The sequence below is a fragment of the Eublepharis macularius genome, chromosome 12 (assembly GCF_028583425.1).
Source record: "Eublepharis macularius isolate TG4126 chromosome 12, MPM_Emac_v1.0, whole genome shotgun sequence".
Taxonomy (NCBI): domain Eukaryota; kingdom Metazoa; phylum Chordata; class Lepidosauria; order Squamata; family Eublepharidae; genus Eublepharis; species Eublepharis macularius.
The window spans coordinates 14937499-14951114 of NC_072801.1; the positions used below are offsets into that span (position 1 = coordinate 14937499).

A 13616-nucleotide genomic window follows, 5' to 3' on the forward strand; every position below is an offset into this window, starting at 1 on the left:
CATATACATTTCTAAGTTGTAAATGGTGGCCCACTTTTGGTCACTGGGTGAAGCAGGATGCTGGGCTAGAGATACCACTGGTCTGATCCAGCAGGGCTCTTCTTATGTTCTTAAGGCACCCCAGATTTGGATGGAGGGCAAAACAGGGGAACAGGGGGTTAGCCCTCGACCGCACTGTTTTTGCTATTTCATTCCAGGTAGGGGAGGGGACAGTTTGCCCCACAGGGGAAAATATGGCTACCTATACCTTTTTCTCTATGGGACAAGTACCTCCTGGGTGCATGCTCAAACCAAGATCATTAAAACAGCACTGGGCAGGAGGAAGAAACCCTTCACACATTCTGCAGCTTTGGCCTGAAGTCGGGAGGGGAATGGAACAGCAGCCATGTAAGCAAAAAGCAGGCACTCTGTTGATGAATCTCCTGCCATAATATCAGGTTTGGAACTTTGGCCAGATCCAGACAATAGTATTTCAGAGAGCTGGAAGTAGCATTTGTACAATTCTTGTGTTCCATCACCGACTCTGTTCCAATGATTGTTTAGGTTTTGAAGCTCTACTGACCCCTGCCAAGCCTCTTCAGCTCCTGGAGAGCAGCAGGGAGAGAACCCCTATGGAGCTGATGTTGAAATCCAGGCCCTACCTGGAGACTGGCAACTATAGAATCATAGAGTTGGAAGGGACCTCCAGAGTCATCTAGTCCAACCCCCTGCACAATGCAGGAAATTCACAACTACACCCCCCCCCCACACACACACACACTCAGTGATCCCTGCTCCATGCCCAGAAGATGGCAAAGCAACTCCAGGATCTCTAGCCAAAATTGCTTCCTGGGGAAAATTGCTTCCTGACCCCAAGGTGTCGAATAGCATTACCCTGAGCATGTAAGAAAGGGCCACGAGAACTAAGCACTGATGTAACCCTTCCTGCCCCCCACTCTTATGATCTGCCCAGGTTCACAGAATCAGCATTGCTGCCAGGTGGCCATCTAGCCTCTACTTAAAAACCTCTAAAGAAGGAGAGCCCACCACCTCCTGAGGAAGCCTGTCCCACTGAGGGTCCGCTCTGTCAGGAAGTTCTTCTTGATGTTTAGCTGAAAACCCTTTTGATTTAATTTCAACCATAGGCCCACCCTCCCTCCATTTTGTCCTCTCTACAACTCTATGAGATAGGATAGGCTGAGGCTGAAAGCAACAGACCTCAAAGTTACATAGAGCCAAGCTACAAATGACGCCTGACACAGGTTGGACACTTGTCAGCTTACCTCAGGTTTTGATGGGAAATGTAGGCGTCCTAGTCTTGCAGCTTGGCTCTCCATTTAATTGAAGTTTACAGAAACCCAACACACACACCTAGTGGGGGGAAGGGGGGCGCCCGGCGAGAGCCCGATGCCTGCATTCCCCTCCTGACCGCATGTTCTCCCTCCCATAGATTGCTGCTCTGTAAACTTCAATTAAATGGAGAGCCAAGCTGCAAGACCAGGACGCCTACATTTCCCATCAAAACTTGAGGGATGCTGACAAGTGTCCAACCTGTGTCAGGCGTCACTTGTAGCTTGGCTCTCAGAGAGCTTCACAGCCAGGCAGGGATTAAAATCCAGATCTCACCAGCCCCAATTTGACACTCGAACTGCTATGGCGTTTTATCTCTCTTACTTGACTTACTTGCCTTTTTGAACATCACCTCCGGCATCAGTTTCCAGACTGCAATTTGGATTGACAGGGTTGGTAAGTCTGCCTGTTGAGGATGGAGGATTGCTTCAGAGGCATCAAAAAGTAACCAGATTTCCCTCCAGCTCCGGAAATACCACACATTTCACTCAGGCACTGAGGGTGGGGTAGCACTCCGATTACCCAGGGCACAGGAGACAAAACAGACCTGCTATTGGCAGCCTGATTACAGAAATCCAGTCTGACTCTTGCAGCAATGAAATAGCAAAAGGGTCAAACCTGGCCAGGGGCTTCTGCCTTCTGCCCAGCACAAACGGTACCCCCCACCAAACATGGCTCATTCTTTCCCCCCTCCCCAACAATTTCCTTTAGAAACTCTGTATTAAAAGAGGTCAGTTCAGTTCTTCACGCTGGCCTGTCGTAAATATTCTGGAACTGGAGAACAAAATATAAGAAATTATCCAGAGCTCCACTAGGAGCAAGAGGGCGGGGGCGGGGGGCAGGGGGTAAAAATCCTGACTCTGCACAGGCACAGTTTACATTTTAAATTTAAGGAAGCTTTTCTCTCCCTCTCTCTACTCGAGCCTCTTTGCAATGCACTGAACACATGAAACGAAAGTGCTAAGTCCCACAAATAAGCAGTGGCGGCCCTTCACCGAGGACACGTTTGGCTTCAATTCCATGTGACGTCTCAGCATCTTCCTATCATGCAAGCAACAAGCTCAGTGGCTAGCAAGGTCTGCACCATCACGGCCTGTGCTGTCTGGATCCTGGAAGGGAAAATAACCTGCCTTCTCCCAGGGCGTGACTCAGAGAGAGCCAACTGTTGCCCCGGGAGCCTGTTTCAGCCTTCGCAGTCATTTCACTTGCACCCTGACGGTCCTACTAAATCAAGACACATTTTTTAAAAAGGGGAAAGTAAAAGTAGCAAAGAAAAAAAATCTTTTCAGGTTGAGAGACATGTACATACAAATTACACACACAGTTGAACACAGAGAAATGGTAACATGGAATCTGAAAAATGCACCTTGCTTATAGGCAATGGGAGGCCTGAGTACATATGCTACATTACAGTTAAAGGGGCCAGGGTTTGTGAACTTGGATGGGGAAAAAATTACATCTTTATTTTCACCAATCTAACTTAAATTAGGTAGTTTTTATGCATTTGAAAATATTCTTCTGAGAAGGGGTCCATAGGCTTCACCAGGGTGCCAAAGGGATCCATGGAACAAAAAAGGTTAAAAACCTCCATGGTGCCAATTACAAAGGACCAGGGCTTTTCTTTCCCAGCTGGAACGCGGTGGAACAGAGTTCCGGCACCACTTGAAAATGGTCACATGGCTGGTGGCCCCGCCTCCTGCTCTCTGGACAGAGGGGAGTTGAGATTGCTCTGTTGGGAGAGCAGATGGCAGGGCCACCAGCCATGTGACCATTTTCACCAAGGGCGATTTAAACTTTTAAAAACTTCCCCCTTGTTCCAGCTGACCCAAAGTGACATCATTGTGCAGTCCTGGGAGCATGCACGTACTTTGCTCACGTGCATGTGGTACCAGGGGCACTACCTCCTGCCAAGAATGGCCCTCTCTGCTGGCAACCCACTGAGTTCCACCACCTCTTTTCCCAGAAAAAAAGCCCTGTGAAGGACACTTACTCAAATATGGTTAGGAGGGTTTTTGTGTGGCAAAACACGGCTATTCCTGCTCTAAACAGCAGAAGCCAGAAATGCAGGAAGCAGCTATCTGGATGAGCCCCAAAAGACATGCTCCCTCACGTTTGCTTTCTTTGGTGCATAATGAAGTTCTCCCTTTCTCACATGTTACATCTGGCCAGTCATAACAGTGCTTCACCAGAGGAGCGGCCAGCATTTCCTGAAGTACCTCGGCCAGGAAACGTGATGTATGTGTCCACCCTGCGTTCTCGATTCACTCCCCCCCCCCATCCAATGCTTGTCCTAGCTGCTCCCTCTTTCCCGGCTTCTAGACTTACAAAGAGTCCGATTTCACTTCTTTCCAATTGCATGTGCGTATGTGGATAGGCTCCAGGTGCTGAAAAGCCAAAGAGCAGCTGTTTTTTCCTGTGGTTTGGTGCCTCCCTCGGTATTGCTGGAGTCCAGCAAGGGTGGGGGAGGTTGGGCACAAAAGCGAAGAGAGTTGTTCCTAATTTTCACTTGGAAACACAGCAATGGATCGTGGCCACCCTGTTCCAAACAGAGAGAACCAAAGAAACCCTGCCAGAAAAGTTAGATCAAAGGGTGCTGGGGAGAAGAGAAGTTCAGAAATAGATCCGTTTCTCATTTGATCCTATCCCATACCAAAGAGATGAAGCCAATATGCTTTTCTTGATTTTTTCCCCCCTTCACGCATCCATTTATAATGCATATAATCTCCTTACGACTGTTTCAGGTTCAACAGCAACTCTTTCCCAACTGGGACAATTTCAAACTGAGCTTGGCCAAGTCTGCGCATGTTTCCACACAGCCAAGGTTCTCTGCATAGCTCTCCTTTGGCTCCTACATATGCATCTGTAGTGGCAATGGAGTGTTCATACAGCAGTCTTTCCCAGCCTCAGCTCCCCAGAGATGTCAGGTCCCCTTCCCTGTGCACCAGCGGAGGAATTGCTAGATCACTATAGTGTCATAATGTTACAACAAATCTATCTCCGTGATCTTCTGGTTTCTCTGAATTCCCAGCTTTCATTATAGAAAAAGTTAAGTTTCTAGCCCCTCAAATGATCCTATCATGCCAGGTTGAGAAAGGTCACAGCAAAACAGGAGGAAACCTGGAGAGTAAACAATTAGGAGACAATTCAGCACGACGCTAAACAAAACCCAGCTCCAGTTTGGATGCCAAACCACAGCAAAACTTCCATATGGAAGCAACCCAGGTATGCCCTGGGGTGGGACAACCCATTCCACTCTTGCTGTGGACACCATTTTAAAATCGGCACAGCGTGTCATGCCAATCTGTGGCAGCCAAATGCACAACTTGCTTGTCCATCAGTTTATAACTGGTGTGCAAACAAGCCAAGACACAGCGTTGTTGAGCAGGGCCTGTGAATTTGCACCTAGGCAGATAAAGCCCATTTAGAAATTGTCCAAGGACGCAGCACCCTGCGTTAAAGCGCACGCTGTGTCAATTTCTTTTGTGATCAGGGCCCACTGGTATTTCTCAAGGGTCAGTCACTCCCCACTCCCACCCCATGCCCTGCCCTGCCCACAATGGAGACTACACCCCCACACACTCTCACACCACATTCCGCTGCAGCTCAACTGTTTTATGAGATTCCTGGATTTCTCTTGGTTCTTTGCAGCTGTTGCCCATAAGAAAACGAGAGTTCTTCCGCCCTGTCATTTGGACGGGAGGCACATGTCCTGTCCAAGAGTTCCAACAGTGACCTTTGACACGGGATCCTCACAGAAAATCAGAGCATTGTCCCAGCTACTGCCCATCAGTGCCCCAATGTCACCTGCACTTCTCACCCGACAGTTAAATATGAAGAATCCTATCGTTCGTCCAGCAGCAGCAGCAACAGCTTGGGAACTTTTGGCTACTTCTTTGATGTTTTCCCTGTTGAGTACTGCTCCATAATTCTCATCTCTTAAAAAGAAAGAAAGAAAGGACGCTCTGTGATCAGTCAGCGATGTGCGTAGCAGTGATGGAGAGAGGCTGAGGGCGTCCTTGTCGACGTAAACACCCCCCTGCTCTCTCTGTGTTGGTGCCTTCTTAAAGTTAGCCGTGGTGCTCTCTGAAAGCAAGTCGTCGTCTCGTTCTGGTTGGGAAAGAAGTCTGCAGTCCTCCACTTGGATGGGAGGGGGGTCGTCTTGGGGAGATGGTTTAATCGGATGCCTAGCCAGCTGCCCTTTCCTGCCACTCCGCTCCACAGACTCATCCATCCTTCCTGGGCAGGCTGTGCCCTTTTGCTATTCAGCACACTGCTCGCTTAGTAAACACGGCTAAGTCGCCCACACACTTCCAGGTGCCACGATCTCCAAAACAACGGAGGGTACCCTCAAAGCTCCCCCACACTCCCCTCATTCTGTCACGGGGTACAAGAAAAAAGCTCCAGCCACGCTCTCCTCGCCTGGAGCCTGCATCATAGGGCTCCCTGCTCCAGGGGGACCGGCTCACCCTGCTGCTTCTTGCGCTGCCGCTCCCTCTTGGCCCGCCAGCAGACCAAGGCAGCCACCAGCAGTCCTACCCCAAAGATCAGGGTGGCCACCGAGACCACCTTGGCAATGTCCATCTGCGGCCCATTGATGGTGAAGGTGATGCACGTGGCAGCGATGCCGATGACCAAGGAGACAATGCCGAAGGGGAAGATGCAGCGGTACCAGGATTTCTCCGTGCCCCCCGTAGCCAGAGCCAGCTTGTTGAGGGTGGCCGTGGAGTCTGTGGCGGTGGCCACGGGCAGCCCCGGCTTCCCACCTTGCAGGCAAGTCAGCGAGTTGGTCTTGCAGCCCATCATTCTGACAGCAGATACAGCTGAGGCCGCCCACAGGGACCCAGAGGGGGGAAATCACATCCGGGAAGACCCCCTTGCTCTGCCCTGCTGCCTGTTTTGCAAGCAAAAGGAAGAGAGAAGCCCAGTCTTGCCTGCCCCCGTCCCTGCAACCCTTGTGACCGTCCGCGGCTTCGCTCTTTCTGCTCTGAGCTTCGGCTCCAGCCGACTCTTTTGCTGCAAAGCAGAGCAGCGATTGGCAAATGGGAGACGTGAAATCATGCTAGGAGGCGGGAGCTTCAAGTGGTTAACTGTTTCAGAGGCTGTGGGCAAACATTTCTCTGGAATTCCAGCCGGAGGAGGGCACAGAGGCTCCAAAGTGGGGCACGAGCCTTTGTCACAGAGCAGCAGGAAAGCAGTTCAATCCCCGGCTGGTGCCTCTTTTAAGGATCATATTGTTTGGAATTACACAGCTGTATGTGTGACTGGAGCTCATGCACACAGCCTGCGTTGCTGTGCATCTTTGCACAGGTTGCTTTATTACTTAATTGCACCTTTGCTGCTCGGAGCAACTTCCTCTTTGAAACGCTCTGGGAAGAGTAGCTGCGGGTTCTGTACGAAATGTCTTTGGGTAGGGGTAGAAAAGGGAATTACGTATGATCAGAGTCTGTGGTCCTAGTGAGCAGTGTAATGGTTAGAGTGTTGGAATATGACCTGGGAGGCCCTGCTGCAAATTCCCACTGCAACGTGGGACCCTGCAGGGTGGCCTTGGGCCTAACCAACCTCACAGAGTCATTGTTGTGAGGATAAAATAGAGGAGAGGAGAATGATGTAAGCTGCTTTGGATCCCCATTGGGGAGAAAGGCATACCATGGTGGCTAGACTAAGGGACTAGGAAGCTACCAGATTCAAATCCCCATTCAACTACGGAAGCCCATCACTCATAAGTCTCTCAGCCTCGGGATACTGTCATGTCTGAGCCCCACCCATGCCAATTTTTATTCTGTTCTGCTGAACAAAGTGTATCTCGCTATAGCTCAATATCACTTTGCTAGTGTCATCATAACTCTTCTTTCTCAGGCTTTCACAGGTGTTTATCTGTTGGACTGTAACAGCTTCCAGTGTTTATGACCTTGTGCTCATTCCCAGACAGTGCTGTGTCTTGCCTCCTAGTAACTCATCCTGATATCACAAATATGTGAAATGTTCTCACACAAAGAAAGCGCCAAAGTATTGTTTACAGTTGGGAGTGGGGGGAGAAAGGAGTAAACTAGAATGTTAAAATAGAAGTGTCTCTCACATGATGTCATTCCTGTCAACTTCTACTCATGCTGCTTAGATGCCTGCCTTGCTTCTAAGCAGTCCTAGGGACATGTATATGGAACTGATCTGATTTCTGAATAAAATCCATTTGACTAAGTACTCGCGTCTTACTGCAAATGGGCCAGAGATCTGTCTGCTGTATCTTGTCATCCAAAAATGGAAAAACAGTGTAGGGGATCGGTGCTATAATCCAGCCTTAGCTAGGAAACCTGCTGACCAACCACCCTGTGTCAACATCACCTTCTTCTCAGGGTCATTGCAAAGCTAAATGAAAATGGCAGCCTCCAACTTCCTCCAGAGGCACTGACATCCATAATAACACAAGTCATGAAATAAAGGCATGCCAACCACGCCACAGCAGTTTTGGTCTGCTTCACTGCTGTGGGCTTTCAATGGGGCAATGTATGGAGCACCTTTATCCTGCTCAGCTCTACCATTTCATGTATGAAATACTGCAAAGTAGGAGAACCAGCGTATTCCACTGCAGCAGATGCCTCAGACACTAACAGTGCACTATTATGCAGAGTTACTCCAGTGTAAATTGTACATGAGCTAAAGGAAGGTTGCACTGCAACTCTGGCCAAAGTTGCTCTTCTCTCAGCCCACAGAAATGACTGTTCAAGCTGTGTTGAGTGTCACACGCATATGTAGGACAAGAAACTCAAACTGATTGCACTGTCCCAGGTTATATACCCCCATGTACAGGAAGCACGTGGGGCTGTTATGTGGATCAGATTGCATTGTAGACTTCATTCAGCCTATGTACAAACTGATCCCTGACGTGGATGGCCCATGTTAACCTGATCTTGTCAGATCTGGGAAATTAAGCAGGGCCAGCCCGGGTTAGTATGTGGATGGAAGACCACCAAAGGAAGTCCAGGGTTGCTACGCAGAGATAGAGATTGGCAAACCATCCTTTCTTGCCTTAAAAACCTTATGGGGTTGCCATAAGTCAGCTGTGACTTCATGGCACCTTACACACACACATGCACACACAAACTGATGCAGACATGTGAGATAGTCAGAAGCGGTACTGCAGCGAAATGGTGTCCCATCCCAGCCACTGAAAGAGCTCAGCCTCTGAATGACAGAGTGAAATAAAGCCTTTTTATGAAGTAAAAACATGACTGGAAAAAAGGGAAGAGAAGAAAGAACAGGGAGACAGAAAGAAAAATAACACTTCTGACAGATACACCAAGAACACTGCTTGTTCATGTGTAAGCCATTCCATTCACAACCAAAACAGAATTGTTCAAGGTGGCAATTCTATAAAGGAAATAGGGCTATATTCAGGGCTATATTCAGGGCTCTGGGAAAAGAGGTGATAGAACTCAGTGGGTTGCTCTCAGAGAAAATGGTCACATGGCTGGTGGCCCCGCCCCCTGATCTCCAGACAGAGGGGAGTTGAGATTGCGGCACGGAGGGCAATCTCAACTCCCCTCTGTCTGGAGATCAGGGGGCGGGGCCACCAGCCATGTGACCATTTTCAAGAGGTTCCGGAACTCCGTTCCACCGCGTTCCAGCTGAAAAAAAGCCCTGGCTATATTATAATGGAATCATTCAGGAAGGTGCTTTTATAAAGAGAATGGGGCTGTCTTATTTGCCCTCATCGCCACTAAGGTCTCTGCTCAAAAAAGGAAAGTGTAATACAGACAACCAGGCCTGCAAGAGAAATCCTCGCCTCGATAGGCCAAAGGAGACCAGCCCGGCTATTATAAATCCCTCCAAGTCAAATATGCTCTTCGGTTCAAGCCACAAGGCGATTCAGCTTTCCAATGCTCCCTACCAACACCTCCACTCGAAGCCTGTCTATGCTGGATGCCGGTGCTAAAAAAGCAGGACTGTTTCTAAGTGTGAAACTTGGCCATGGAGAGACACATGAACCTCCTCTTCGCATCCATCATTTTCTCTAACAAGCTAACAGATTAGCCACAAATCAATCCAGTGGACAAGTTCCAGAACGGGAGGAAAGGTTTTGCCTCAAAACTTGTTTTCAGTGTCAGGATTGGTTGTCGGAAAAGAGAAGTAATAAGAGCTTTTAAAGAAATTGTTTATGCACTGTATGGTTACATGGTCTCCACTTTCTTAAGAGACGTTCCAAAGGTCGAAGTTTCCCAGGTTTGATTTCCGGTAGATGAGAGACACGGGAGAGTTCTCTAATATTTGTTTTGTTGATAGATATCAGGTAGTGCTTAGATGGAGGCAATAAGGTACTCTTAGCAGGCCAGAGTCTCAGAGGGAAGGATTCTGCACCACAAGGTACTTCGCTTCTAGCCACGTCACTTCTCTGTCCCCTCCAAATGCCTGTCTTTCCATTCATGCTAGCACCCTTTGCCTCAGCTGGTGGGATGTCATCTTGTCCAAATTCTGACAGGCCCCTGAACCAAAGAGCTATCTGGAGACTATCTCCTATTAGCTCCCACTGAGGAAACATAGACAGTCATTAAAGAATGTTAACAATATTTTTTCAGACTCTGTTATCACAACACACACACACACACACACACAATTATTTATTTGTTGTTTTTATTTGTCATTTATACTCCGCCTTTCTCACTGAGACTCAAGGCGGATTACGTAGTGTGAGATTAGTACAATCAATATCAAAGACATTTCAATGAGCAATGCCACAGGATATGTTAATGCAAATTTACAAAGCTATATGCGCAAAAATCCAAGACAGAGTTGAAAAATGCTGAATCGGAGCATAAAGAAATCTAAGACTGACATTAAACAACCTAGAACTACCCAGTAGGATCATACTTAAAGCAGTAGATATTATATAGTAGTACATACTTAAAGCAACAGATAGGACATAAGGTAACAGATAATACATAGCAGTGAAGTTTATGGTCCCTATCTCTTTAGATAAACATCTCTTTGAGACCACCTCCCTTCTATCTGAATAAAAAGCCCTCTTGAATAATTCAGTTTTGCATCATTTGCCGAAAGCCAGGAGGGTGGGGGCTCTCCTGACCTCCTCAGGCAGGCCGTTCTATAGGCTTGGTGGCCACTACAGAGAATGCACGTGTATGGGCAGCTGTTGACTTTGCCCATGTGCAGGATGCCACCTGCAGGAGACAACATTCCGATGGGTGAAGCTGCCATGGGGAACACAGGGAGAGAGGCAGTCCCATAGGTATACTGGACCAAGGCCGTGAAGAGCTTTGTGTGTGATAGCCAATACTTTGAATTGAGCCCAGCAACTGATAGGTAGTCAATAGAGTGACTGTAGAATGGGAGCGACATCCATGCTCCTGCTCGCTTTCAATAACAGCTGAGCTGCAGCATTCTGCACCAACTGCAGTCTCCTAGTTGGTTTCAATGGGAGACTCACGTATAGGCAAGCCTTGATGTTACCATAACATGGATCCAGGTGGCCTGGTCAGAGCTGTCAAGGTAGGAAGCCGTCTTCCAGGCTAGAGTGAGGAGGTAGAAAGTATTTTTTGCACCTGCCTTAATTTACTTTTTTAGCAGTAGTGCTGAGTCCAGTGTAACTCCTAGGCTTTTAACTGAGTCTGCAAGGGTCAGACAAACTCCACTGAAAGTGGGGAATGCAATGTCCTTCAAGATCTCTCTGCCTTCCCAAGGAGCATTACTTCTGTCTTGTCTCGGTTCAATTTCAATTTGTTCGTTTTCAGCTTTCAGGCAGTGACCAAAGACTTCTACTGCATCCTGTGGTGATTTCAATAGTAAGAAACAGGGTTGGGTGTGGTGGAGAGTGCCCTCCAGTCACAGCTAACTTATGATGACCCCTGGCGAGGTTTTCACAGCAAGAGACTAACAGAGGGGGTTTGCAAGAGCCTGCCTCTGCAACCTTAGTCTTTGTTGGATGTCTCCCATCCAATTACTAACCAAGGCCGACCCTGCTTAGCTTTTGAGATCTGACGAAATCAGGTTTACTTGGGCTATCCAGATCAGAGCATAGAGCTGGGTGTCATATGCATATTGATGACATCCCACTCCAAAGCTGCAAATGAATTCTCCTAAAGGCTTTTATATAGAGGTTGAATAACATGGGAGATAAGATTGCACCCTGTGAAACCCTGCAAGGTAATTTCCATTCTGGAGATAGTTGATCTCTAATGGCAACCCTTGGAGTCCATTCCATGAGAAATGGTTTAAACCAGTCTACACTTGATCTTAGCCAAAAAGCCAAGAAGTGTCAAAGGCTACAGACAGATCCAGGAGGAGCAACAACGAGGCATGCCCTTTGTCTGTACTCAGACGGAGATCATCCACTAAAGCTACCAGAGCCATTTCTGACCCATGACCTGGTCTAAATTCAGACTGAAAAGGGTCCAGAGCAGTAGAGTTATCCAAGAAGGTCTGGAGTTGGTCAGCTACTGCTCTCTCAATCACTTTGCCCATAAAGGGCAGATTAGAGACTGGGTAATAACTGGCCATGTCATTTTTGCCTAGGGATGGTTTTTTAATTAGAGGATGGATAACTGCCTGTTTGAGCAGCCGGGAAAAGGTGTCCTCAGTTAGCGACTGATTTACAATAGACCTCAGTGATTTATTTATGTGCTCCTTGCTTGATTTTAGCAGTTAGGGCAGGCAAGGATCCAATGCACAAGTAGTGGCTTTCACGGATGTTAGGATCCTGTTAAGATCTCTCATTGTAACTCAAAGCAATCCAGATGTGAACTAAACAGTGTATTTCTTCTTGTCTCTATTACAGCTAGCATGCAGATCTTACTATATAATTGAGAAAAACTTATTTTCACCAAAAAAGACACATATCTACAAGAATCATAAAATCTATCACACCTCCGCAACATACAAAGTAAATAACATATACATTCTCCCAAAATAGAGAACTATGTCCTTATTCAGTTATCAAATACAAACATTAGGACCATCTATCTCAATTCGTAATTGTCTTTACAATCAAAGTCAGAGGTTCATTCATAAACACAACAATTTCCTATAGTTCATATTAAGAGGAATAACATTTTGTTCAGCCATATATTTCAGAACGGGAAGCCAGGTAGATCCGAAATCAGATTGATAATCTTCATAGTCTAATCATTTCAGATTATCATTTATTTTTTCCATAGTGATCAGATCTCAAATTTTCCTGTGCCAGTCATCTAAAGTTAACGGGAGGTTGGATGTCCACTGAGAAGAAATAGTTAACTGGGCAGCTCCTAGCAGAATAGCAATAAGGTTCCTTTCTTGTTTTGTTATTTTTAAGTTTTGCCAATAATAAAGTAGCATCGATTCTGGGGTAAACGGCAATGTCACTCCCGTAATTTTCCTAATTTGTTCCGCAATTTGTTTCCAGAAAGTATTTATTGTTTTCCAACTCCACCAACAATGGAGATAATCTCCAGATAAACTGCACTGTTCCCAACATTCATTTGGGTTGGATAGGTTTATTTGATGTCAATGCACTGGGGTTAAGTACCATCTAGTCATTAATTTAAAATATTGAAATCTAATGTTAAAAGTTTTCGACTTGCTGTTTGTTGAAGACCAGATTTCTTCCCAGACGTCATCCGGGAGTTCTTTTTTGAAGTCCTTCTGCCACAGTTTTTGGTATCGCAACGTCACTGTGTTATCTAGTAAGGTTAAGATTTTATATATTTTGGAGAGGACCCCCCTTAGGAGCATCCTCATTGTCTTTAAGCATGAGTTTCTACTGATATTGACTACATTGGAGACGGAAGTTTGAACATTGTTTATTGAGAAGAATTAATTATTGGCCGGAAGAAGACTTTTCTCGAAACGAGCCGAAGGAGACGGGGCCAGCGGAGTTCGTAGCCATCTGGGTGGAAATAGCGCCTCTGTTCTTTCCGCCTCTCAGGGGAAAAAGCGGCTTCCATTAACTACAGGTTGAAAGACTGTGTGTGCTCCGTTATAGGCAACCTTGAAAAACAAGAAAATACATGACAATTTTGTGAATGGGACTTTGATATTGGACTTTGATAATTTTGTGAATGGGACTTTGATATTGGACTTGACTGTTATGGTTTATTGCACTGATATATAAAACTGTTATCAAGCAGAAGGTATTTAATTTCAATTGTAACATTTTTTATGCCTCCTTGAGCTTTGGCTCGCTACACTTGGATTGACCATTAGGAGGTTTCCCTCTCAGGTCTTGGCAACAATAAATTCCAACCTGTACTAGTTGATATTTCTGAAACTGTCATCAAGGGCAATCCCATATGGAGAGCATC

At 46.7% G+C, this 13616-nt stretch overlaps 1 protein-coding gene across 1 annotated transcript; it reads right to left on the reverse strand.

Annotated features, from left to right (window-relative positions):
• Positions 1-5759: 5759 nt before the first annotated feature.
• Positions 5760-6282, reverse strand: LOC129340140 (transmembrane protein 100-like). Its single transcript, XM_054994745.1, has one exon. The coding sequence runs from the start codon at positions 6130-6132 to the stop codon at positions 5761-5763; it is 372 nt and encodes a 123-aa protein (XP_054850720.1). The 5' UTR covers positions 6133-6282; the 3' UTR covers position 5760.
• Positions 6283-13616: the final 7334 nt, after the last annotated feature.